The sequence below is a fragment of the Lacerta agilis genome, chromosome 1, assembly GCF_009819535.1.
Source record: "Lacerta agilis isolate rLacAgi1 chromosome 1, rLacAgi1.pri, whole genome shotgun sequence".
Taxonomy (NCBI): domain Eukaryota; kingdom Metazoa; phylum Chordata; class Lepidosauria; order Squamata; family Lacertidae; genus Lacerta; species Lacerta agilis.
In genome coordinates, this window is record NC_046312.1 from 7,045,545 (window position 1) to 7,071,723 (window position 26,179).

The 26,179-nt window shown below is 42.3% G+C and overlaps 1 protein-coding gene across 2 annotated transcripts in view; it reads left to right on the forward strand.

Annotated features, from left to right (window-relative positions):
- Positions 1 to 26,179, forward strand: part of KIAA0586 (KIAA0586 ortholog) — an 81,690-nt gene that overhangs the window by 14,471 nt on the left and 41,040 nt on the right. The window contains exons 11-26 of one of the 2 annotated variants that reach the window (XM_033171132.1): positions 662 to 812; positions 2,345 to 2,386; positions 3,273 to 3,362; positions 4,324 to 4,547; positions 4,721 to 4,793; positions 5,112 to 5,267; positions 6,330 to 6,504; positions 7,198 to 7,377; positions 15,555 to 15,742; positions 16,545 to 16,628; positions 17,171 to 17,257; positions 21,119 to 21,303; positions 21,538 to 21,656; positions 22,976 to 23,166; positions 24,469 to 24,625; positions 25,271 to 25,502. In XM_033171132.1, coding sequence (XP_033027023.1) covers positions 662 to 812; positions 2,345 to 2,386; positions 3,273 to 3,362; positions 4,324 to 4,547; positions 4,721 to 4,793; positions 5,112 to 5,267; positions 6,330 to 6,504; positions 7,198 to 7,377; positions 15,555 to 15,742; positions 16,545 to 16,628; positions 17,171 to 17,257; positions 21,119 to 21,303; positions 21,538 to 21,656; positions 22,976 to 23,166; positions 24,469 to 24,625; positions 25,271 to 25,502 — 2,334 coding nt within the window. Of the gene's footprint in view, positions 1 to 661; positions 813 to 2,344; positions 2,387 to 3,272; positions 3,375 to 4,323; positions 4,548 to 4,720; positions 4,794 to 5,111; positions 5,268 to 6,329; positions 6,505 to 7,197; positions 7,378 to 15,554; positions 15,743 to 16,544; positions 16,629 to 17,170; positions 17,258 to 21,118; positions 21,304 to 21,537; positions 21,657 to 22,975; positions 23,167 to 24,468; positions 24,626 to 25,270; positions 25,503 to 26,179 lie in introns of both variants that reach the window. The other variant, XM_033171210.1, reaches the window with a different exon arrangement.

Genomic DNA, 26,179 nt, shown 5'->3' on the forward strand with positions numbered 1-26,179 from the left:
TCTCACGCTGAACTCAGTCAATAAGAGAATTACAACAGACATATTATGCTGCATGCTTTAGCAGCAGTTGTTGTTGTTCAGTCGTTCAGTCGTGTCTGACTCTTCGTGACCCCATGGACCAGAGCACGCCAGGCACCCCATCCTCCACTGCCTCCCGTAGTTTGGCCAAATACATGCCAGTCGCTTCGAGAACACTGTCCAACCATCTCATCCTCTGTCGTCCCCTTTTAGCAGCAGAGGTGATGCTAAAATCCTAACAGTGAACCACCCTGAAATCTAATGATGAAGGGCCATATATAAGTCTAATAAATAAAATAAAAGGGCTAAGTAGCAAATTGGGTTAAAAAAAAAGAGTTTTTACCCACACCAGCTCTGCCAACATATGGCAGCTTTGGTGGCCAGTAACATGGCTTTGCTTGAGCATCTGTTTCCTTGCCTTTCTGGACCTTTTTGTTCTTGTAGGAATATGTGTCCCTCTCCAGAGTTGTGTAACTTGATTCATAAACGCCCACAATTTGGTTGGGATTTCCCCCGATTCTCAATAGTAGGTGGTGAAGGCCAACTGCAGGTTCATCCAGCCTTGATTCAGCACTTGCCTGTAGTCTAGGCAGTCCCATAAGAAGAAATGCAGGAGTAATGAGAACTTTGAAATTTTTCTTAGTAGCAGATCGAACATTCAGCAGACTGAGCCCTTTCCTGCGTCTAAAAGCACACTTCAAGATCACAATCCAGTTGAGAGAACAGTTAAGAAAGCAGATGCTGTGCTTCATGATCTCGGGCAACTGAAACGGGACATGCATGACATCCTGCAGGTAAAGCAAAAGATGACCAGGTTGATTGATTATTGATTGATTGACTAGTTAATTTCTATGCTGCTTAATATATTTTAAAATATCTCTAAGCGGTGTTCAAAAAACTGAAGCAACATCAGCCAGCCAGCTTAAATACTCCAAAAAATACACAGTCACATGTAAAAATGTTAAATTAATACAAAGTTACTAACATATATATAAATCAATTCACTTTCCTTCTGACACTACCTCCCTCTCAGCCTCCGGGTTCTAACCCCGGGGCCAAACAAACTCTCAGCTCACACACAAAAGTCCCACAATGAGAAAAGATCCTGCAAACAGTGGACATAGACCCTTTATTCTAGACTGGCTTGTTCTGGGGAGGCCCAAGGTGAATGGTCCTTCCTCTGGCTGCCCACAGCTGTGTCCCATTCAGCTGCCCTCTCTACACCCAGCTCCAGGTGCAGCAGGTTTGCTGAGTTCCCCAGGGGGTCCAAAGGACAGGAAAAGGGCCCATCTCCACTCACAGCTCTTTCTTCACCCTCTGCCCTCTCCTCCTCCTCCAGCTGCTGAATAACAGCTTAACAACTTAACAGTGGGAAAAGTTAAAATACTTGCAAAGCAGGAGCCTGGAATTTGAACTTGCAGAGGTGGTTTCTGCAAATGAAAATGTAGCAGCCAGGAAATCCAGTTTTCAGACTCTCCTCAGCTGTTAAGCAGAATAAATCATGCAAATGGCATGCAATGGCTGTGATTCAGTTAGCGCCTTACCAGTCCTGATGCATGTTGGCTTAAAAGCAGTCTGTGATACTTGGAGTTTAGGGGAGAGGGCTTGCCTTCTGGAGGAAAGTGTATTTTTCACTGCACATACAGTGTAGTGTTGAATTTGAGCCAGGGGCACCTGGTGTCAGCTCTCTGCTAGCCTCTGCTAATTCCTTGGAGCCATACGGCACTGTTGTGAGGAAACAGTGTGGAATAACCTGAGTGCACTCCTGCCCCAAGCTCTTTTTGCGGAGGCATTGTTAATTATTAAACGTTGGGTCCACATTTTATTGCAGTATAATATGCTTTCGTAACTGTTCAACTGTCCTGTCGAGTTGAACTTTGGTAGGCATGGAGGGTAACCTAAAGGACGGAATCGAGAGGAGATCATTTTCTGTCTCCCAACGCACGATAAAATTAGGCCTTCTAGCATGATGAATAAGGGTGTTACTTGAGGGTCACAGAGGTGGTGGTGATGTTATGGCCTGCAGTAGGAAGATCCAAGTGTATATTAGAACTCCATACAGATAGTCTTGGTCAGATTTTAACTGAGAGTTCTAGCATACTTTCTTTCCAGACAAGTTGCTGCGCTTGTCTCTTGCAGCAAAAACAGCTCAGCACATCTTCACGTCAAGCATCTGACAAAGCGGGCTTGAGTCCATGCAAGCTCATGTCATAATAAATCTTTTAGCCTTTAAGATGCCTCATGATTCTAGTATACTGTACTTTATATCTGTTTAGGGAACTTCATCTTAAGTGTAACAGATTCTTTCTCCCCGCTTGCCTTACAGGATGCAAAGGAGTGGAAGTCGGACATGAATAGTATTATGAAGGTTCTGTGTCAGTTTGTTTGTTTGTTTGTTTTTAAATTATGGAGACAGTGCCTTGGAGCAATAAAACACCCTAAAACCAAATACCTCTAATCCAGTTTACGGCAACCTGCTGGCCCCCAGACGTTTTGATCTACATACGACACTGGGGCTGATGGAGGTTGTAGTCCATAATTTCTGGAGGGTTGGCGAAAGGCTCCTTTAAACATTCCACCGCAGGACATGTGAGCAATGAAATCACTAAAAACCATGGCGCCCAGCTGCCTGCCTTGATTCTGCCATAACCTTAAAAATGGGGTTTTAAAAGCAGGGCTGGACCGTGTACAACTAGAAAGGCAGACCTGATGCTTGCATCTGCCAAGCGTTCGTTGCCACGTAGTTTTCGAAGCCATCAGCATTCCTGTTCTATGGCTCCATCTGGCTTCATGCACTAGCGTCAAGCTAGCCAGTCGCCAGACTACAGCAGCATGGGTGCACCTGCAGTAAAGCTACAGGCATTTAAATGTCCCTGTTCTGTAGTTTTTATAGGGCCTGGCAGCAGTGCAGTGCTATGAAGCTCCCCCCACCTCTTTTGAAGAAACTTGTGTACCAGTTCCCTATACCATGAGAACTAAGATTCTCCAAAAGGGCTTGGAAGCTGGGCGTGGTGTGGGTGGGTTCTCCTACAGCAAATGGCCTCTAGTGTTTGCCTGTTGCAGACATGTATTGCATAGCTGTCAACTTTTCCCTTTTCTTGCGAGGAATCCTATTCGGAATAAGAGAATTTCCCTTAAAAAAAAAACGGGAAAAGTTGACAGCTATGGTACTATTGCATGGCTGGGTAGTTTTATTTACTTGTGTAGATTGCCTCGGGAGTCAAAGGGCCACACTTTCTCCTTTTAATTTGTAGGCAACCTCGCACATCAGAGACATCACCCGACAGAAGGATCGCCTGCCTCCATATCGGCCTGCCTGTTCGCTATGGCCATCTTCATCGGAGGTGCTTCTACAGGTTCCCGCAACTGCTGTGGGTGGTGATTAGGGTGCCCTGTCTACAGAATGCTCTCCTGGTACCCACAATGGCTGTGTCCCTGGCACCAGGCAAAGACCTCATCTCCCCAGACTTTGTGACCCTGGGCTGAGGGCTTTTTGTGCTGCTTCTAAATTTCTGCCATGTTGTCTTTATAGTGGGTGGTTATTATATTTCATGCTTACGATTATTTTAGTAACCTGATTTAGCCTAGCCATCCCTCACAGGGTGATTGTGAGGATAAAATGGAAAGGGTGGAGAGCCATGTCCGCCCCCTTGATCTCCTTGGAGGAAGAGTGAGATGGAAAGGGAAGGGAAGGGGTGGTTTCTATTTGGGACTTCCACCATCATGGCTGTGTGATCAGGAATGCACAAGATTGCAGACGGGTGTGCACAGTGATCTTCATACAAGGAAAATTTCCAGTTTTGTGGCCATTTTCCAGGATGTTCAAATCAGCAATAAATGAAAAAGTAAATTATTATTATTATTATTATTTCATTTCTATACCGCTTTATATATTTTTAAGAAAAATCTCAAAGCGGTTTACAGCATATTAAACAAAATCTTAAACATTTCAAAAGAAAACATTGCTGAGTGAAGTCAAATATAAAATGCACATTTAAAACAGCATACTTAACAAGAGATAAAATATTATAAGCATGCCATGGCTGTTTGGCAGGCACAAAAACATGGGGCAAAAGAATCCAATAATTAGGATTTGTTGCCAGGCATAGTGATGTCCCTCCGGTCTCCCCAAAATAATACCCAAGGCTTTGTTTTGGTTTCAACTGGAGTTGACAATATTGGTATCAAACAGAGGGCAGTTGCTTCCATTAAGCACTGCTGACCTTATCAGGGTTATCTGGCTGATCAGCATTGAGGACAGTCCTGATTATTCGAACTTCTGATCCCATTTTGTTTGGATTTTAGCAAAAATACCCTGTTGCCCCAAGCCTTCCTGAACTCCAGGAGCTTTCGAAGTCAGCCATTCTTCAGTCAACCATGGCTTCCAAATCCATACTGAGGGATGCTGAAAAGATCCTGAGAGCAGTGCGCAAGAACAAGAAGCTCCTTGAAGAAAACCTGGAAGCCATTATCCGTGCCAAGGATGGCAATGCACTGCACGCCTTCATTGATGAGTTGACAGCAGACAGGTAGAGCTCTGTGGCAGTTGTTTTTAATCCTGTGTTGATATACCTAAATGCCAGCAGCAAATACAGTATTAGACAAGCTTGGTGGTTTCAAAGTTTTTAGTTTTGTTCACTAGATGAAAGTAAAAAAAAAAAAAACCATCCTAAATTGAATCACTTCCTTCTCTCTCATCTAGAGATGTCCTAGAGGAGATACGAATCAGAAAGTCTGTAGATGAGTGGATTAAGACAATCAGCATGGAAATCCAGGTATGGCTTTTAAGACCTACCTATTGATACTTAAGTCTTTGGTTTTTTAAAGCTGTATTGAAGGAAAAATCATACAAAAGAGAAAGTGCATGTTATTAACAAAATAGAAGACCAGATAGTTGAAAGAGTCCATCGTTTAGGGAACCTTTTAATGTTTGACAGATTATTGTATTTTAATATTTTGTTGGAAGCCGCCCACAGTGGTTGGGGTATAAATAATAAATTATCATCATCATCATCATCATCAGTGATTTTGGTTGAAAGCTGCACCACTGCTGTGCTCTAACCTTACCAGCTGCTTTTACATTTTGCCTTTAGGATGAAATGGCAAGGAATGATGTCTTCGAGGCACAACGGGCTGTCAAGACAATGAAAGCCAGCAGAGAAGCACATGCAAAATCTCAGTACCCCACGGGAATCCCAACTAAAAGGCATCTGCCTGCAGCAAAGCCCACTCCAGTGCTAGCAGATAAGGTGAGACTGCAGAGTTTGGGAACAGTCAGGGATTCTTAGCTCTGCCCAGTGACCTCCATGGACCAACCATAGTATATAAATGCTGGAAATTATGCTCTTCTCTATCTAAAATAAATAAATAGTATATTTTCCCTGCCATACCTGATTTCAGGGACTTTGCATTGAGGAACACATTCTCCAGGTCTGGATTCTCATATAGCCGAGCTTTTCCTTTTTTTGGTTATGCATTTGGATACCTCTTAACAAAATCGAAAATTCTTTCTAGTAGCACCTTAGAGACCAACTGAGTTTGTTCCTGGTATGAGCTTTCGTGTGCATGCACACTTCTTCAGAACAAGTCTGAAGAAGTGTGCATGCACACGAAAGCTCATACCAGGAACAAACTCAGTTGGTCTCTAAGGTGCTACTAGAAAGAATTTTCGATTTTGTTTTGACTATGGCAGACCAACACGGCTACCCACCTGTAACTGATACCTCTTAAGTTGTTGTAACCAAATTTGCATGATGGTTCCTTTTGGATCAAGGTGGGAGGCTGAACTTTTTGAAACTGCACTGAATTTAAATCAGCGATTTCAGAAATGCACTGGTGGTTTTGGGGTTTGTTTTTTTTTAAAAAGAATTCCTGAGCAACGCCAGGTACAAAGCCGCTGGTGTTGTAAGCCACCCTGAGAGCTTTGTTGAAGATCTAGGTATAAATCCCTATAAACAAATGCGGCATCGCTTGTACTGTATCATTTGCTGGTGCCCTTTTGCTCAAGCACCATGTCAGCCAACGGTGCTGCACAAATAAATAGCAGTAATTGTATCCTTCACTTGCACCCCACCTTTTATCCAAAATGCTTCAAATAGTTAATCCCGTTTTATTTCTAGAAACAGCACTGAGAGGTGGTTAGGTTGAGAGAGTAAGTTGACCAAGGCCATCCCATCATGTATTTCAGCCCAAATCTCTGCCATCCAGATCCATCTCTCTCTCTCTCCCCCCCCTCTCTCCCTCTCCCTCTCCCCCCGCCAGCATGTTTCCTTTTTTATTAAAAAGTTTCAGTCATTTTCTGTTTTGTGCAGGGGCCTCTGAAAAGATGGATGGGGGCACGAAATGAAGATTATCTCTCTCAGATATACGGCCGGCCGATTTACCAGGGTCACAGGAGCACACTTAAGAAATCCCCGTACCTGAGGTTCAACTCGCCTTCTCCCAAATCAAAGCCTCCAAGACCTAAACTGATAGAGAGTGTCAAGGGTAGGTAAAACGCCTTCTCCACCCGCACCCTAAAAACCAATGTTTCAAACAGTCTGCCTTCATTTCCTGTTTAAACGTTCTTTCACCTCAGCCTGCTTCTCATCGCAGCCTGCTTCTCATTGGCCATATAGGCAGGCAAGCTGCAATCCACTTCTCAGGCCTGGGTGAAGCCAAAGAGGGTTCACCCAAGTCCAGGAAAACCCCTCACCTCCACCACAACCACCATCCTGCAACAGCGCCCAACCTGGCAGTAAACGTCATTACACAACAGATGAAACATTTTCTTCTTTATGCTTCCACCGCCCCCTTATTTTTATTCAGTGCCCTACCCAATTGCATCCAAGGCTACTGCCACCCCCACCCCCCCGATCGTTCCAGCGCCCCCCCAGGGGACAGTTTTACCCACTTTGGGAAACACTGCTCTAAAGCTTCATGCTCTTCTCATAGCATAGGAGACAGGTTTAGAGTTAATTTTTGTAAACTGCTCTAAGAGACTGACTAAAGAGTGAGGTATAAATGCTATAAAAAAAAACCTGAGTCAGACCATTTCTACGCTGATTGGCAGAGGCTGTCCGGGGTTTCAGGCAGGAGATTTTTCTCTTCCTCCCTGAAGATGCTAAGGACTGAAGCTGGCATCAGATGCTCTTCCACTGAGCTGCCTGAGAGTCACGATTTATCTGACGTTCTTTCCAGGTACGAAAGTGAAATCGGCAAGGACGCAGACTGGTCCCTACATGCGCAGCAGTCCTAGGAAGCCACCTCCAGGATCTGCTTCTCATCAGGAGCTCCAGTATCTCTTCAGCCCCACCAGAGAGACCTCCGAACTCTCATGTGCTGTTGAAGGGCACCTCATCCCAATGGCTATTCCATTAGGTATGGAAAAGAAACTTACACAAACCACCTTCACTCAGAAAAAAAAGTCTGCTGCTACACCACGAATCGTTCCTCCTCCTTTGTCTGTGTGGAGGTTCACATGGGATTTTTCCAGATGTGGGAGCAAGGCAGCTCATAATTTTGGAGTGGCGTCATGTCCCTAATTGTATTCTTAGCCCCAAAATGTATTCATGTGCGTGTCTGATTATCCTAATGAGGAACAAAATACTGCAAATGATTGGGGCAGAGGATCTATTAGAAAAATGAAGTCCAAGGAATCGGAACCCTTTCTTAGTAAATTATTGGGTAAAGGTAAAGGAACCCCTGACTGTTAATTCCAGTCGTGGACGACTCTGGGGTTGCTGCGCTCATCTCACTCTATAGGCTGAGGGAGCCAGTGTTTATCTGTAGACTGCTTCCGGGTCATGTGGCCAGCATGACTAAGCCGCTTCTGGTGAACCAGAGCAGTGCACGGAAACGGCGTTTACCTTCCCGCCGGAGCGGTACCTATTTATCTACTTGCACTTTGACGTGCTTTCGAACTGCCAGGTTGGCAGTAGCTGGGACCAAGCAACGGGCGCTCACCCCGTCGCATAGCTGTCAACCTTTCACTTTTTTTTGCTGGAAATTCCCTTATTATAGCATTGGGAAACAGCAGGGAGGGTTGACAGCTATGCCCCATCGCGGGGATTCAAACCGCCGACCCTCTGATCGGCAAGCCCTAAGCTCTGTGGTTTAGACCACAGCACCACCCGCGTCCCAAGTATTGGTTAGGCTAGGTCAGGGGTCAGCAAACAATCTCAGCCATGGGCTGGTCCACTGTCCCTCAGACCTTGTGGGGGGGGGCAGACTATATTTTGAAAAAAAAAATGAACGAATTCCTATGCCCCACAAATAACCCAGAGATGCATTATAAATAAAAGCACACATTCTACTCATGTAAAAACACGCTGATTCCCGGACCGTCCGTGGGCCGCATTTAAAAGGCGATTGGGCTGCATCTGGCCCCCGAGTCTTAGTTTGGGGACCCCTGGGCTAGGTTAAAGTACAGCAGGGCTGCTGCTCTTCTGAATTTATCAGATGAAAGCCTATTTATCAAACCAAAGCCTATTGAGTGGAGCATCCCGTTTCCCATGGCAGCCAGTCAGATGCCCCTTGGAAGCCCATAAGCAGGACAAAAGGGAGTAGCCCTCCCTTGCTGTTTCTCCAGCAGTTGATACTGGTCCTGATACCATATCAAAAGCCATTGATGGCTTTCTCTTCAATGAACTTGTCTAATCCCTTTTTAGTTCCGCCACCTATGAATTTTATAACTGTGTGTGTGTGTGTGTGTGTGTTGTGCAGAGGCACTTCCTTCAGTCTTTCCCGAATCTCCTGCTTTTAGGCTTCACCGGAGCACCCCACATTCTAGCATTAATAAGAGACAGAAAACATTTTTTCCCTTATGCTGTGCACAGTATGCTGCCTTTCTCGCCCTTTTCGTAAATTAAAGAGGCCAGTCGTTTGTGTGTGTGTTCTGCGTATGATTACTTTGTTATGATACACCGGTGGGTTCTTTTTACTCCAGATCTTGTATCTTAGCCTCCCCCAAGCCAATGCCTTCCACAGCTCTCATCAGCTTCCGCAAGCATGACCATGGGGACTGGGGCTGATGGGAGTTGTAGCCCAAAGCACCAGCTTTGGTGAAGACTGTCGCAGCCATTCCTAGTTAGGAGTCTTGCTCCATCACTCTGATTATTTTGGTTAAACCCTTTCTGCACCTTTTCCTCTTTTTTTTAATTTTTTTATTTTCCAGCAAATAAAATACAGACAAGTTGAACATACAATATTTTACAATATTACATAAAACTCCGTCGAGTTTTCTGACTTCCCTCCGTCTTTTCTCTGGTTTTCTAACTTCTCGCTACTTCCTCGCTTTTTCTTATTTCTGTTTATTTTACTAACTTGTTTTCCTCACTTTGTCTTAACATGTCATCCTAGTGCAAGAATTCTGCCAACACCCGAAAGTGTTACCGATTTTTACAGTCTTTCATATAATCTAAAAATTTACCCCACTCCGATTGAAACCTTTGGTCTCTTTGGTCTCTTACTCTCCCCGTTAATTTGGCCAATTCTGAATATTCCCATAACTTTGTTTTCCAATCATCCACCGAAGGTAAGTCTTTTGATTTCCAATACTGCGCCAAAAGTATCCTTGCTGCTGTAGTTGCATAAAGGAAAAACCTTTGGTCCTTCTTTTTTATCTCATTTCCAACTAAGCCAATTAGAAAAGCTTCCGGTTTTTTTATAAATGTATATTTAAGTATTTTCTTTAGTTCATTATAAATTACTTCCCAGTACTGCTTGATTTTATCGCATGTCCACCACATGTGGTAGAAGTCGCCGTCCTTCATCTCACATTTCCAGCATTTCTTGTCGTAACTTCTATACATTTTTGCTAGTCTTACCGGTGTGAGATACCAGCGATACATCATTTTCATGATGTTCTCCTTCAAAATTATGCAAGCAGTAAATTTTATGTGTTCGCACCATAATTTCTCCCACATTTCAAATTGAATATTATGACCTATATCTATAGCCCACTTTATCATTGTTTCTTTAATTTCTTCATCTTTTGTGAACCACTCTAATAAATAATTATACATTTTGGATAGTAGTTTCTCCTTTCCTTCTAGTATTTCTTCTTGGAATTTTGATTTTTTCTTATCGAAATCGTGTTTTCTTTTATCCTCATTAAATAAATTGTACACCTGGTGGTATTGGATCCACCCTGTCAACCTTTCCGCCACCTGATCGTAGGGTTTAATTTTCCATCCTTTTTCTGATTCAATTAACAGGTCTTGATATGTTATCCATTTTTCATCTTCCGTGTAAATCTTTTTTATCGTTATTATCTCTGTGGGTGAAAGCCACCTAGGTGTCTTTCTTTCTAGTAAGTCCTTGTACCTTTGCCACACCTCATATAATGGTCCCCTAAATATGTGTGATAAAAATTCTTTGTGAACCTTCGCTTTGTCTTGCCAGAGATAGGAGTGCCAACCGTATCTGTTGTTAAATCCCTCCAGGTCTAGCAACTCCTTATCTTCCAGCATTATCCACTCTCTCAGCCAGACTAGGCAAGATGACTCATAATAAATTTTAATATCTGGCATTCCAAACCCCCCTCTTTCTTTTTTGTCTACCAATAATTTATGCTTAATTCTCGGGTGTTTGCCCTGCCAGATAAATTTTGTCAGATTTTTCTGCCACCCTTTTAGCTGGCTCGTTCCCTTAATTACCGGCAACATTTGGTACAAAAACAGAATTCTCGGTAATACATTCATTTTTATACATGCTATTCTACCCCACAGAGATAAATTTAATTTGTTCCAAATTTCTAAATCTTTTTTAATTTCTTTCCAGATTGGTTCATAATTATCACTGAATAGGTTTATATTTTTTGGGGACAACCAAATTCCCAAATACTTGACCTTTTTCACCATCATAATACCATGCTCTTTTTGTATTTCTTCGATTTCCTTCTTGTCCAGATTCTTAACCAACATTTTTGTCTTTTCCTTATTTATCTTTAAACCTGCCAAATTACCGAACTCCTCTATCACTTCCAGCATTTTCCCCATACTTTGTAGTGGATCTTCCAAAGTCATAACCAGATCGTCCGCAAATGCCTTAACTTTAAATTCCCTCCTACCGACCTTCACTCCTTTTACCTCTTTTGTGTCTCTTAATTTATTTGTCAGGATTTCCAAAACCATAATAAAGAGAAGTGGCGATATCGGGCAACCCTGCCTTGTGCCTTTTGTAATTCTAATTTTGTCTGAAAGTATTCCGTTAACCACTAATTTCGCTGTTTGTTCTTTATAAATAGCCGTGTTTCCCTTTAAAAAATTTTCTCCCACCTCCATCTTTCCCAATACCTTCAACAAAAATTCCCAAGATACATTATCGAAGGCCTTTTCGGCATCAATAAAAATTAGTGCTGCCTTTCTATCAATTTTCAAATCCAAATATTCTATCAGGTCCACAATTGTTCTTATATTATTTTTCATTTGGCGACCTGGTAGAAACCCATTTTGATCTCTGTGAATTACTTTATTCATAACCTTTTTGAATCTATCAGCCAATATGTTTGTAAATAATTTATAGTCCAGGTTCAATAAGGAAATCGGTCGGTAGTTTTTCACATTCGTCAGATCTGTACCTTGTTTGGGGATTACTGTAATAAAAGCCTCTTTCCATGAGTCTGGTATTTTTCCATTGGTTAGAATCCTATTCATCAATTCTAACATCCTTGGAACTAGTTGTGGTGCCAAGTCCTTATAATACCTAGCCGATATGCCATCGGGGCCTGGGGCTTTCCCCCCTTTTAATTTCTGTATTGCACTTTTGAGCTCCTCTTCCGAAATTGGAATATTCAACTGTTCTTGGTCTTCCTTTGAAATTTTTCTTGGTTTATTTTTCTCCAGATAACGGTCTATTTCTTCATCTTCCTCCTGCTCCTTCTGATATAAATTCTTATAGAAATCTTGGAATGCATTTCTAATTTCCTTTGGATTATCTGTTATTACTTCATTCTTTTTAATTTTATTTATTATACCCTGTTCCTGTCTTCTTTTCAATTGCCATGCCAATAATTTCCCTGTCTTATTTGCATATTCAAAGTTTTTTTGTCTCAACCATTTTAACTTCCACTCGATTTCTTGATTGATCATCGATTCAAATTGGTTTTTTAGCAACTTGATACTCTGCTTCAATTCTTGATTTTTTGGTTTCCGAATTAATTGCTTTTCTTTGTCTTCCAATGCCTTCAGTATTTCTTCCTTCTTTTTTTCTCTTGCTCTTCTTATACCAATATCTTGTGAAATCATGAAGCCCCTCATCACCGCCTTACTGGCATCCCAAATTGTGTTTAGATCTGTTTCTTCGTTTGTGTTCAATGCAAAGTAGTCATTCACTGCCTTTTTTGCTTTTTCAACCACTTTTTCATCATTAAATATATTCTCATTCATCCTCCACCTGCTCTTGGCACCTTCTCCTTTTAATTCCATATAAATGGCATTATGATCCGATAAGGTTCTTGGCTGGATCTCTATTTTGTTAACTTTTGACACTACTCCCTTGGTGGCCCAAATAAAATCTATTCTTCCTGAGCTTTGGTTGGGCTCTGAGAAGTGCGTGTACTGTTTCGTTGTTGGGTGTTTGGATCTCCATATATCTATTAAATTTAAATTCTCTATCAACGTGAAAAAAGACTTCGGTAATTTCCCTTCGGAACCCGTGCTTCTAGATGATCTATCGATTGCTGGGGTTACCACCCCGTTTAGGTCTCCCATTAAGATTTGCCTTTGGTCAGCATGTTCAAGTAAGATTTCCTCAAGTTTCTTGTAAAACTTGGCTTTCTTATTGTTTGGGGCGTATATTCCTACCAGCAACAGTTTCTCACCCTGCCATTTAATTTGTACGATTATCACTCTCCCCTCCTCATCTTTGTATATTAATTTGGGTTCCAACTTGTGTTTTACATAAAAAACCACCCCACGCTTTTTCTTTTTATCCGCTGTCGCAAAATCCAGACCCAGTCTTTTGTTTATTAATATTTTCCTATGTTTTTTGGCAATATGGGTTTCTTGCAAACATATGACATCTAATTTCTTTTTAATCAAAACATGTTCAACTTTATTTCTTTTACATTTATTGTTTAGACCATTTATATTCCACGATTGGACCTTTAAAATCATGTCTACTTTCCGATTTTATGATCTTACAACTTTCTTGTCAAGTTCTTTTAGGTATTTGCGTTGTCTTCCTTTTCTTCTTTCTTCTCTTCTTCTTCCTCTTCCTCTTCTCCTTCTTCTTCACTTTCTTGTCCACTTCCTTCTCCTTCTCCTTCTTCTACCTCGTCCTCTTCTTCTGCTCCTCCTACTGCTCCTTTTCCAACTCCAATGTCTTCTCTCTCTCTCTTTTGAGATGCAGAGACCATATTCCAAATGTAACTGCATCATAGGTTTGTCTCAGGCTATTACATTGCTATTGCTATTTTCAACTCCTTTTCTTCATAATTTCTATCATGGATTTTTCCTCACCACCACCTTTTTTGGGGGGGGGGCATGGGGCGTAATGCTGTAAAAACAGATGTTATCTCCAAACTTTCCATCTTAAGATCTCTTCCCTAGTCAGTTGCTTCCAATTCAGATTTTATCAGGGTATATATGAACTTGTTGCCTTCATTTGAGGCTGTTTTACGGGTGTGTGTGTGTGTGTGTGTGTGTGTACATATACATATAGATATGGATTCCCCACACCCCCCTTTGTAACTCTCATTATTTTCACTGTAGTTATTTTTACCATCCCTAGATGTCACTGTAGTAAACGAAACTCACACAAAACAGCGGGGAAGTTGGATATTCAGGCATCATGCTTTTAGGAGAAATCAGGTCTAGGAAAACTGCAGCAGATTTGAAGCCTGTTAAGCTGTTTGTGAAAGAATAGTAGACACAGTCCTGAACATGCTTGGTTCGGTAAATCACGCTTAGGGCACAGTACCAGGATGTTATATAGTACCCCCAAGGTTCAGAGACAGTTTCAGGGCAGCATGGGGTGAGAGTGCTATTGCGCTCAGGTCCTGATTTTTGGCTTCCCACAAAGTTGCTCGGGGAAATGAGCCTTTAGTCTGATCTGGCCGGGCTCTTCTTAGGTTCTTAAGTCAAACTGTGGCTGGTTCACCATTTTTCCTAGTGTGTAGGCACTTCATGGTTCGAATCCCCATGACGGGGTGAGCTCCCGTTGCTCAGTCCCAGCTCCTGCCTACCTAGCAGTTCGAAAGCATGTCAAAGTGCAAGTAGATAAATAGGTAAACAGCGTTTCCGTGCGCTGCTCTGGTTCGCCAGAAGTGGCTTAGTCATGCTGGCCACATGACCCGGAAGCTATACGCCAGCTCCCTCGGCCAGTAAAGCGAGATGAGCACCACAACCCCAGAGTTGTCCGCGACTGGACCTAATGGTCAGGGGTCCCTTTACCTTTACCTTTTAGGCATGCTTGGGTAGCTCAGTTGGTTAGAGCATGGTGCTGATAATGCCAAGGTTGCAGGTTTGATCCCCGTTTGGGACAGCTGCATATTCCTGCATTGCAGGGGGTTGAATCCCTTCCAACTCTGGAATTCTATGATTCTATATGCAGTTACCTGAGAGAGGGAGTCTCTGATTCCTTTCATATGCTTCCCCCCCACATCCTGTGCCTGTATTTTTATTTATTAAAAAATGGTTGTACAGTGGACCCTCCGGATACGGACTTAATTCATTCCTGCGGTCTGTACGTACCCCAAAAAGTCTGCATCTAGAGGTGCCGCTTCTGCACGCGGGGTGCGATAGAGTGGTTTTGCGCATGCATGCGTGGCAAAACCCGGAAGTATACACTTCCGGGTTTGCCGCGTTTGCAACCCGAAAGTTACCTTACCCGAAGGTAACATAACCCGAGGGTCCACTGTATTCTGAAACTTCATTTTTAAAAAATCAAAGCAGTTTATAGCAATTACATATATACTGTACACAATAAAAACCACATAAATATTTAAGATTACAGATCATTAGCTAACTGTTACAGGAAATGTCTGGCAGCACAGAAATGTTTTCAGCAAATGTTGAAAGGTTAAGATAGACAGTGCCTGCTTGAATCTCTGTTGGCAAGGCATTTCACAGGACAGGGCTGACAACACTACTCTCTCTCATTTTTGTGTCAGTGTTAAATGAGCCCCACCATCTCGGGATGACCACAACGCTCCTACATATTATATCAGAGATCAAGCTGGAACGTGAGGGTTCAGATCGTTGTTCAGGGCTTTGCAAATAAATACAAGGATCTTGAACTTGGCTCTGTAGCAAATGAGCAGGCAGCCCGTAAAACTTCACACATTTTCCCCAAGGCTACATGCATATGTGTGTGTGATCTTTATAACAGAAATGAGGAAAGCAACAGGTTGGGTAGGTGTTACAGGCAGTTTACTGGTATGAAATACAGCATTGCAGTTACTAGAAGGTTGTGTATTTGGATGTCTGTGTCTGGCTGGCTGGATGTATAGATTATCACACATGTTCAGTTTTCTCTTTAGTTTATAACTTGCGTTCTGGCTCAGGATTTGTTAAAGGTGGTTCTCTCCTGCTTTTGTTTTGCACTTACACTAGGTCAAAAACAAATCAACAGCAGCTCTTCTCAGCCTACAGGAATAAGCATAGGTGAATTTCACCCTCTTACTGTGGCATCCTCTGTTCCTCCTGCTTCCCTGAAACCGCAGCCAAAGGTAAAGAAGCCCAACATTGGCGTAATAGAGATGAAATCGGAGAAAAAAGACCCTCCCAAACTGACTGTACAGGTATGGAACAAGAAGGGCAAGAGCTGCCTCAGTGAATTTAACCCTGATCCTCCTCCATCTTCTGTGTCTGGTTACTTCAGGTTTGAGATCTGTTTTATTTCGTGGTCAGAAAAATGTGTGTTTGTATGGATTGTGGGTTTTAGTTTTTGTTTAAATCAGAGCTTAAAAGTCAGCGACTTATTAGGTTCAAAGGGCCAAGCAGCACTTACAGCTGCACCTTTTAAAGTAACTCGCAGGAGCTTGTTGGTTTCCTGACAATCCAGTTTGCAAATCGAAGGCTCTAGTCCTCATGACTGCAAGCTGAAACTGGTACAGCAGGCATAGGGTACACAGTTCCCATCTTTCCCACCCATCCACCATGGTGGTTGGTTGGGACTGATGAGAGTTGGAAGTCCCGCAACAACGGGGGGAACTCAGGTTCACCATCCTTGTGCTAGGGGGTCAGCAATTTAAATAAGAATATTGGAATATGTACTACTTCTACACACCCAGTAGTTTGTCTCCATCCTTTTCTTTAAAAAAAATTAGGTTAAAGCAGTAATGATAATAATAATAATAATAATAATAATAATAATAATAATAATAATTTATTTATACCCTGCCCATCTGACTGGGTTTCCCCAGAATCTGATGAAGGGCAGTCCAGAAATTGAGTAGATGATAAATCAGGTGGATGCCACAGGCTGAGCATTTAATGGCATAGAGGACAAAGACTGCATCGGAAGCTTGGTTTGTGTCCTCTTGATACTTCAGAAGATGGGAAACTACCGGTAGATTGTATCTTTGGGCTTTTACTTTCCAGGTGCTGCCTAATGTTGACATTGACAGTATTTCAAGCGACAGCACCAGCGTCAACCAGATTTCCTTTCCAAAGGAGGTGATACAGGTATTTGAATTCACCCTTGCTAGTTTCTGATACATAAATATACCCAGTTTATTATCACAGGAAACAGGTCTGGAATGGCTGTTGTTGAGGAGAACATTTAGCATCGAATAGCCGCTTCACATGTGGCAAATTTCTTGCGAAGCAAGCACTGCTCCGAGACAGTTCCTCACACGGCTGTTTTGCTTGGAAGCTGAGAAACCACGAATAAGGATTGCACAGTAAATGATGTAACTGGCTAAATTTGAAGAACTTGGTTTATATTTTGTGGGCACCTTTGCAGAGCACTTTGTCATTTGGTTCTCTTTTGTACGCCGACACTCCTCTCACTGCCAATCTTTCAGAACATACTTTGACGAAGGCTTGATTGGAAGTTTCTAAAGTCAATATTAAGTCCCATTGGCTGTTGGGATGGGAGAACTCTATAGAGGAAGGGCAGGATGCAGAGTTGATTGCCATGTCTTCTGTTTTCCTGCTCTCTTTCAGTGTAGCAAGAAGGTCATTGAAGCTTTTTGCATTTTTCAATTAATCTGTCCTTTTTTTAGGCTACTGCAGAAAGCAGTCTGTCCCAGGACGATGAAGAACTGAAACTGCCTGGTGCCGACTTCATCGATGTTACTGGTGCCAGTCAGGTGGGTTTTCCAAAAACTTCTCACTTTGCAGGGGAGAAAATGTGATATTTATTTTTTAAGGGTCACCATTGTTACCTGCTGAACATTCTTCTTAGAAGTAAGCCGATTTGATGAATGTTTAATTCAGTAACATGAAAATTACTTCTAAAGAAACTATCAGCCCTCATTTATAGCAGCCGGTGGCAATGCTCCTATTGATTTCTGCACTGCTTCTTTGGAGTTTCACCTCAAATCTTCTTTGTATAGCTTCCCTCTTATTGTAAAAGCATGTTGTTAAGGCTGAGGCGGGAACAAGGAAATCAGAGGCCAAGGAGACTTTGACAAAAGGTATTGTGCAACCAAATCCACGGGATCAAGACCAAGCTCTGTTTGTTGTACCAGGCAGCTTGCAACCACCATACTTAGATTTGCACCACGTGGAGCTTAAAAGCATCGCAAAAAAAACCACCAAGTAGTTTGAAATTCAGCAATTCATGCCTCTGGAGGGGGCTGGAATGAAAGAGGAAGGCCCCAAGCATAGCATAGGCTACCAATGCTGAGCACAATCCAATCCCTGGTTTTTCCTTCTCTCTTGGCTGCTTTTTCACAGCCCCTTGTTCTTGTTGTTGTTTAGTCGTTTAGTCGTGTCCGACTCTTCGTGACCCCATGGACCAGAGCACGCCAGGCACTCCTGTCTTCCACTGCCTCCCGCAGTTTGGTCAGACTCATGTTAGTAGCTTCGAGAACACTGTCCAACCATCTCGTCCTCTGTCGCCCCCTTCTCCTTGTGCCCTCCAACTTTCCCAACATCAGAATCTTTTCCAGGGAGTCTTCTCATGAGGTGGCCAAAGTACTGGAGCCTCAGCTTCAGGATCTGTCCTTCCAGTAAGCACTCAGGCCTGATTTCCTTCAGAATGGATAGGTTTGATCTTCTTGCAGTCCATGGGACTCTCAAGAGTCTCCTCCAGCACCATAATTCAAAAGCATCAATTCTTCAGTGATCAGTCTTCTTTATGGTCCAGCTCTCACTTCCATGCATCACTACTGGGAAAACCTAGCTTTAACTATACGGACCTTTCTCGGTAAGGTGATGTAAGCGTCACTAATCACAATCCAGTGGATGTCCTAACTTCTGTGTACTATTGAATTTCCATGTTCCTTTCCCCAAAATATATTCCCTGAGTTAAGATTTAGAGAAGTACATTGGCTAGTGAGATTCTGGGCCACCTATTAATGAAACTGTTTCTGGTATTCATAAATGCAAAAGGCTATCTTAATTGTATTTCATAGAATCATAGAGTTGGAAGGGACCCCAAAGGTCATCCAGTCCAACCCCCTGCAATGCAGGAATCTCAGCTACAGCATCCATGACAGATCACCATCCAACCTCATTATGTATCATCCAATTCACCATCCAATTTCACTTTGTATCATCATTGTCGTGACAACAGTTTCAGCAATGCACCATTGGAGATTAGCTTTGTACAACTGCAATGTTGAATTCTTGCAGTTTGCTTTCTTTTAATTTATTTTCTTAATTGGGAAGGAGTTGTAATATTTCCTACTCTTTTACCTAAGCTGTAGCTGTGTCAGAAGCCAGAATGCTTCTCCTTTGAGATGCTTCCTTTCTTTTTGAATAAGTAAAGTGAAACCTCGTTGTCATTTATTTCCAGCTTGTGCTTATGAAGCAGCAATAAAAGACACCAGGATAATCCATTTTTTAAAGATGTGAGCAAGAAGCGTCCCGTCCCGTCCCCCCTTATCCTTTTTTTCCATTTTCTCAGGCGTTGCTTTCATCCTGCATCCTTGGCAGTCTTGGCCGAGTGTTCGACCACAAAAACATTCCAACTCTAGCACATGTTTGGCTTGGTTTTGCCTAAACGATGAGCCTGAAGATGTGGAAGGATTAACTTTAATCTGAAATCATATAAATACTTGAAGGGAGAAATACTTGAGACATCAGAAGAAAAGCCTCATAACAGCTTTGTTGAGAGCACATGCGAACACAGGAAATGCCCACAAAGTGTTTGGCAGAATACTCACTTTTTCTTTATGAAAAATATATAAACTAAGGGTAGTAGCCTTCTGTGTTATATTTTTCAATTCTTCAGTGACGGTTGCATTGAAATAGAAACACAAAGGAAACCTATGGGGAGAAATGCTGTCCATTGGGTAGAATTAGCTGTCAGCATGAAAGATAACAATGAATTCCTTTGTTCCAGTGGGAAGAAAATGTTTGCCAGCACTTATGTCTGTGAATATATATATATATATATATTGTTAGTATTTCACCCCCTCCCTTTGTGAGAATCGTATGACTTGTGGTCTGAGAGAAGGGGGAGGGAACTGAGTCTTTGATCTCCTAATTAGCTTCTCTGTGTCAGACTGGATGTGTGTGTTAGAGACAGGGTTTGTTCTGTAGATAAGATGTGTGGAAGAAACTTAACCACACAGGCTGTGTATTTATGTATATAATGTAGCTTGTAGAAAATAAAGAAGAACTGTTTCAAGTTAAAATAGCCAGCGCTTTATTCGACCTCTGAGGTAGTGAAGGTGCTCATGACAGACAGTCCTGAGTCCAGTTATCCTGATTAAGCTGTAGGTGTTCCAGTCTTCTCACCTGGCCCAGTCGGGGCACAAAGAGAGGCACAAGACGTGGATAGATCCTGGCTTAAATCAACATATATATGCCTTTTTGAACTTGTAACATTCGCATGCAACATAAGTTTTAATGTGCAGAATACAATTTGTTGCAGAAATTCGGGTGAGTTGTAAAGTGTGCACCAACACAGCATATGAATAGATGCTTTCTCTAGAAGCAACACTTGAGATGGCAGAACTTGGTCAAGGCCAGTGGGAGACCCGCATTTGTGTTCTGCTTCTGACATGGAGTAATTTGGTGACCTGGAGCAAGTTGCCCGCCATCTCAATTTTTCATCTGCAAAATGGGAATGCTAATAAGCCCTAATTTGCAAGGCTTGTGAATGCAGAGGTAGTATAAAACCTTACCTGCTGTGAAGTTGAGGGATAGGGCAGGCTTTGCATCAATCTAAAGGACGAAAAAGGGATAAAAGTAAATGAAGCATAGTCAGAATAGAAAATTTGGATAGAAATATTTATCAGTGATTCAGAGAACCACATGCCTGGTCTTCTGTGCCCAGGAGGACTTTCCCCCTTGATTTTGCTTGTGGTGGTTGGGTTTCGTGAACAGGAGTCTTAAAAGCCAAGTGGCAACCACTTCTTTTGAAATGAGTATTTTCAAAAAGAGTTTCTAAGGTGCTTCTAGCTTTCAAGGGGCTTCTGGTCAAAGGTTAAAGTCAAAAATTCTTCTGGCCATGCCTAAAGAACCTTTATGGATCTTGGACTATAAATACGCAAATGGATATTCTACTTTTGTAATACCCTCTTGGGTCAGGTTCGTGCTGTTCCAAGTTGTTTTCACTACATCTGTTTTCAAAGTATGGTCTTCCCTGCTCATGAGGGACCTGTGTCAACGCAGCTGATGGGATTGGCAAAGCACTTAGCTACCTACATTAGCAAAGACCTTACGGCTGATGGGAATAGGAAATTGGATTAAGAAATGTAATGGAGCTTACAGGGGAGGGGAGCCTGGTTCTAAAAATTTGCTGTCAGTGCTACTTAGAGAGTCCCCAGACCCACTCAGCTGCATACAATGTTGTGGTTGTGCCTTGCTATGCAGAATAAGTCCGTATGCCATTTTTTTTTAAATTTGCACAACTTCTTGTGAAGCACAGCGTTGTTGCCAACATTTCTGAATGGCAAGCGTGCTGGACCCTGAACTCAATGAAATTTATTGCTAATGGAGGTGTACTGAAATACAGCCTGGCTGCGCAATATTAAATTAGCCTTTGTTGTCATTAGGACGAAGGAGACGATGATGTCCCGGAATTCTCTGAGCCGGTCCTACATTTCGACAGACAAGGAGAAACCGCTTCTCCAAAATACAGTGGCCCTCCTTTTCCACCTGCTGCTCCTCAGCCCACAGCAGACATTCTGGATGAGATCATAGAAAAACGGGAGACCCTGGAAAACAAGCTGGTTGGCTGGTGAGTTCCCAGACCAGGTGCTGTAAAATGGTGATGCGCTGATGGAATGCCATTAGCTCTATATAGGACCATCCATGTATGTGGCATTTTACAGAGCAACCTGTACAAAACAGATCCTTGCCTCATTTGGATGCTGGGAGCCTGCAGTCCAAGGCTTCTAACTCTGCTCTTCTGTATTTGGCATAAACAGCATAAAGGCAGATGCTTTAAATATACAAATCATTATTCCACCAGGGTGGAGCAGGAAGTAATGGCACGAATCATCAGTGGGATGTATCCACCCCAGAAAGAAGCGGTGCCCAACATAAGCTCCTCAGAGAGCGAGGCCAACCAAGATATATCCTCAGACATCGGTAAGCAAAAGCTGCAATATTTTTCTCGTTTGTCGCTTCCGCAACCCCCAATGGAGGGAAGTATTTACAGAAAGCGGACTGATCCAAGGAAAATGAATGTTCCTAATAGCCTGATTTGAGATTAGAGCCTTGCTTTGGTTTAGCTCAACCGAGAAATGTGTTTAATAGACACTTGCTCAAGCCAGGTCAAAAAAATAACCCACACAGTTCTCAACCTTAACACTCCTTGCCCTTTTTAGGTTTCAAGTAATTTCCCTGCCCTGCCCCTCAGATAAACTCAATGCAGCAAATTATTTTTATTATGTATAATAATGTAAGAATACCAGCAGGAATTGTAGGGTCCACTAAACATGTGCTCTGTGCTTGGAGTTGGCCTTCAGGAACACAGCAGCATGGTTTGGTTCATATTGTTCCAGCGCTAAGAGAACTTCGCTGGCAGACATATAATTAGTTTCCTGGTCGGATTCAGAATGCTGCTGGTGAACCTCCAAAGGCCATCTTTGGCCTAGGTAGACCAGCATATCTTTGGGACTGTGTCCTCCTATGTGGTGTTGAGATAGTCAGAAGCTAGATTGGCATTGATGTTATCACCCAACAACTGGTTTTCTAAAGCATACTGCTCCTGAACCTGGAGTCTCCATTTAGCTAAAATGGGTGAGAGCCATTGTTAGAGAGACCCCTTCTTCGTGAGTTTGACTGAGACCCCTCCTAAAGCCACCTTTAAGTTCAAAATATCTAGAGGGCACCAGGTTGGGGGTGGGCTGACTTAAGCCATCTTAATGGAAGAATGGTATAAAGAGTTCCAGTTACAGGTGGGTAGCCGTGTTGGTCTGCCATAGTCGAAACAAAATAGGAAACAAAATAGGAAATTCTTTCCAGTAGCACCTTAGAGACCAACTGAGTTTGTTCTTGGTATGAGCTTTCGTGTGCATGCACACAAAAGCTCATACCAAGAACAAACTCAGTTAGTCTCTAAGGTGCTACTGGAAAGAATTTCCTATTTGGTATAAAGAGGTGTGGGATATAGCTATTAATGATAAATTAACGTGTGTCATTAAGGTAAGACGGGGAATATGCAGGAGAAACGATTTTGAGGAGATATGGAGGGTGTTTGTAGAATTTGTACTGTTAAAACGGAAAGGGGTCAAACCATCACAAGATGTGTTGAAATTTTGGGAGATTGGATAGCTACAATGGAATGGTCTTGGTGGTAGGGTGCCCGTTTTTATTCTTACTAATTTATGATTATTACTTTGTCAGAAAAAATAGTATACAAGCCTTATAATTTGGTTCTTGCCTGTGTTCTGGTTTATCTTTAGTTGAAGCAGCAGGTACTGGGGGGTTTCAGCTGTTTGTCGATGCCGGTCTCCCAGTGGATTCGGACATTATTAGACAATTTGTGAATGAAGCTCTTGCTGAGACAGTTGCCGTCATGCTGGGTGACAGCGAAAGCCAACAGGCAGCCTCTGCTGCTGTTGTTCCTCAAACCACAGCACCCTTGCCAGAAAAGGTGACTTGTTTGTTTTTGTTTGGGATTTGTGATTAAGAATTGGGAATTTATTTATTTATTTTGTAGTAATTGGATGGTATTCAATTAAGTTTTATTCAGAGTGGACCGATTGAAGTTAATGGACCTAAGTCAAGTTCATTCATTTCAGTGGGTCTACTCTTGAGTAAAACTTAGCTGAATACCACCCTTGGCGTTTTGCTACTTGCAGCATGTAAGCAACAATGAAAAAAAGTTTGAAATAAGAGGCTTTCTGGTCTTCCTGCTCCTATTTGGCAAAGATGGTGTGCAACTTCTGAATCTGTTGCCAGCACTGAAACGAGCCTGGAAGTTACATATCCTGACCTGGACACTGCAATTCTCTTTTGGCTGAGAACTAACCGAGGCAGAAATATACTCTGCACATTCCCAGAGTCACTCATTTTCATTACTGTTGTGTGCTCCAGGGCCAAGCTGCACACTTCCTATGTCAGACAGTGACTTCAGCAACTAGTTTGGCCATTTGTTTGACCAGAAGAAATTGTTGTCTGGGCAAGTGGGTTTGCTGCAAGGTGGGTCCATAGGCAACTGGTTGATATGCTAAATTGCTAAATATAGGGCCCTCAGTCCACTGTTGTTTAAAAACCCAGAATTTCAGACTTCTTGCTTCTGAAGAAGTGTGCATGCACACGAAAGCTCATACCAAGAACAAACTTAGTTGGTCTCTAAGGTGCTACAGGAAGGATTTTTTTTTTTATTTTGTTTAGACTTCTTGCAGTTTGTCCTGAAACTTCTCCTGCAAAAAATAAATAGCATTCACCCAAAATCAGCCCAGACTGAAAATACTGGGCATTGCTTGAGGCTAACCCACTCACATTCTGTATGTAGCTGCTGCAAATTGTAAATGTAGCCCAATACCATTTATGCTCCATTTATGTTGTGACTCTAAAGGATAAGCTTTTATTAACCATAAGAATAAGCACATGTCCTTTATTTATTGCTTGTGGGTTTTCTTGAGATTCAGAAACATTTGCAAGCTAGACTAAGTCCAATCAATATTCCCACTGCTGTCAACCCTCCCTGCTGTTTCCCGCTGTTTTGCGGGAATTTCCCGCAAAAAAGGGAAAGGTTGACAGCTGTGTATTCCTTCTCACTTCCCCTTGAACTGTGCTCTCACTGTCGCAGAAATCCTATGTCCTGTAAGCTTTGAATTCCTGGTTCTTTCTCTCCCAGTCAGATTTGATTATTTAAAATAAGGTGGAGGGAATATTTTCTAACAGCTTTACTACTTTCTTTCAATTGCCTTTGTATGTGTGTTTTTTCCAGGAAACAATACTGTCTACTCCACTAGCCACACCAGAAGCCACACCTCCTCCATCCCCTCCTCCTCCAAAAGAACCATCTCCAGTAAAAACCCCAGAGTCCTCTCTGTCTGTAACGGAAATTGATGGAGATACTGATCTGAGGCAGCTAACAGCAGCAGGTATCAAAGCAGGTTATCGAGAGTAGAAAAGTTGCTAAATTTATTACACTCATCGGCTTTGTTTTCAAGCATGGTGTATTTTAATTTCCCAGAAAGCGCTTTCTTGATGGATTGGCATATTGGGAGTTGTGTTGTCATCACCCCACCCTCCAAAACAACAACACAAGCCTCTTCTGCTATAAACTTCCAAAATTATTCTAGTAATTCTTCTGTGTATCTAGGTTTGGGGAAGGGATCAATCATAGAATAATAGAAATGTAGAATCATTGAATCTTAGAGTTGGAAAATGTTCAACCCACATTTTACCAGCTTGCTCTCGAGAATATCATTGGGGACATTGTCAAAAGCCTCACTGAAATCAAGATACATCATTTCCACAGCGTTTCCCTGATCCACCAAGTTTGTCATTCCATCAAAAACAGAAACCAGATTTGGCATACTTTGGAACCATACTTTGGGAACTCAGAACTTCAAAGCAATCGGGAATAGAAACAGAAAGCAATTAGTTTGTTCTTGACCAGTCTGGACTGTCGAGTGTATATTTGCTGCATGCAGCAAGCGGAATGTTTGCAGGGAAGAGTCATACATGCCTTTGCTGCAGCAACGTAGCTTGGCTTGGCATTTCTTTATCCCTTCTTTTTGTAGGATCCAAGGCTGGAGCCGCCATCAGCCCAGTGGCTACCCCTGTGGTCACCCCTGTGGCTTCACCACCCAGAGTAGCCACACCGAGCCCTCCTGTATCCGAGCATGTCCCAGGCAGAGGAGTGGTGGAAAGGCAGGCACCTCCGAACCCCTGGGGAGATGCAGAGCTTCCTCTGGAAGAAGAGAAGCCCAGCCTGCAGAGTGAAGAAGAAGGGAGCTATCACCCCGCAGCTCTGTGAGTCATAAGACTTGACAAAAAAAACTCACCTTCTAATCTTCCACTTGCAATCTTCTTAGCTGCAACAATAAAGAGAAGTACTGATTTATTACTAATATTTATATTCAACTTAATATGCACAATCCCATAGCGGTCTACATAAAATACAATAAGATTGCTAAAAAAGAAAAATCTAAAACTACAACATTTTAACACTCCTGGAGCCATCCCTGTCAACTTTCAGACACTCTCGTTTACCCGGGTTTTGGGTTGATTGATAACATAAGAAGAGCTTGCCGGATCAGACCAATGACCCACCTCGTCCAGCATCCTGTTCTCACAATGGCCAGCCAGATCCCAGTTGGGAACTCGCAAGCAGGACCTGATCTGCTAGTAATACCCAGCAACTGGCATTCAGAGGCCTTTTTGTGGTGCACACCTGGGCAGTTTAGGTTCCATCCTTTTTACCATTGTATTTGCTTATAGATGTTTGTCAGCCTTGTGCGTTTTATGGCTCTAGAAGTCCTCTTTTTAGTCGCCTTTTTGCGGAAAGTTGATGAACAAATGTTATTATTAATAATATTAAATTCTTATATAAAAATGAAACATATCAGTAAAAAAGAGAATCTATCAATAAACATTCAGAGAAATATTGGTACGTAATTAAACAGTGATTCACCCATAAAGCAGTGCAG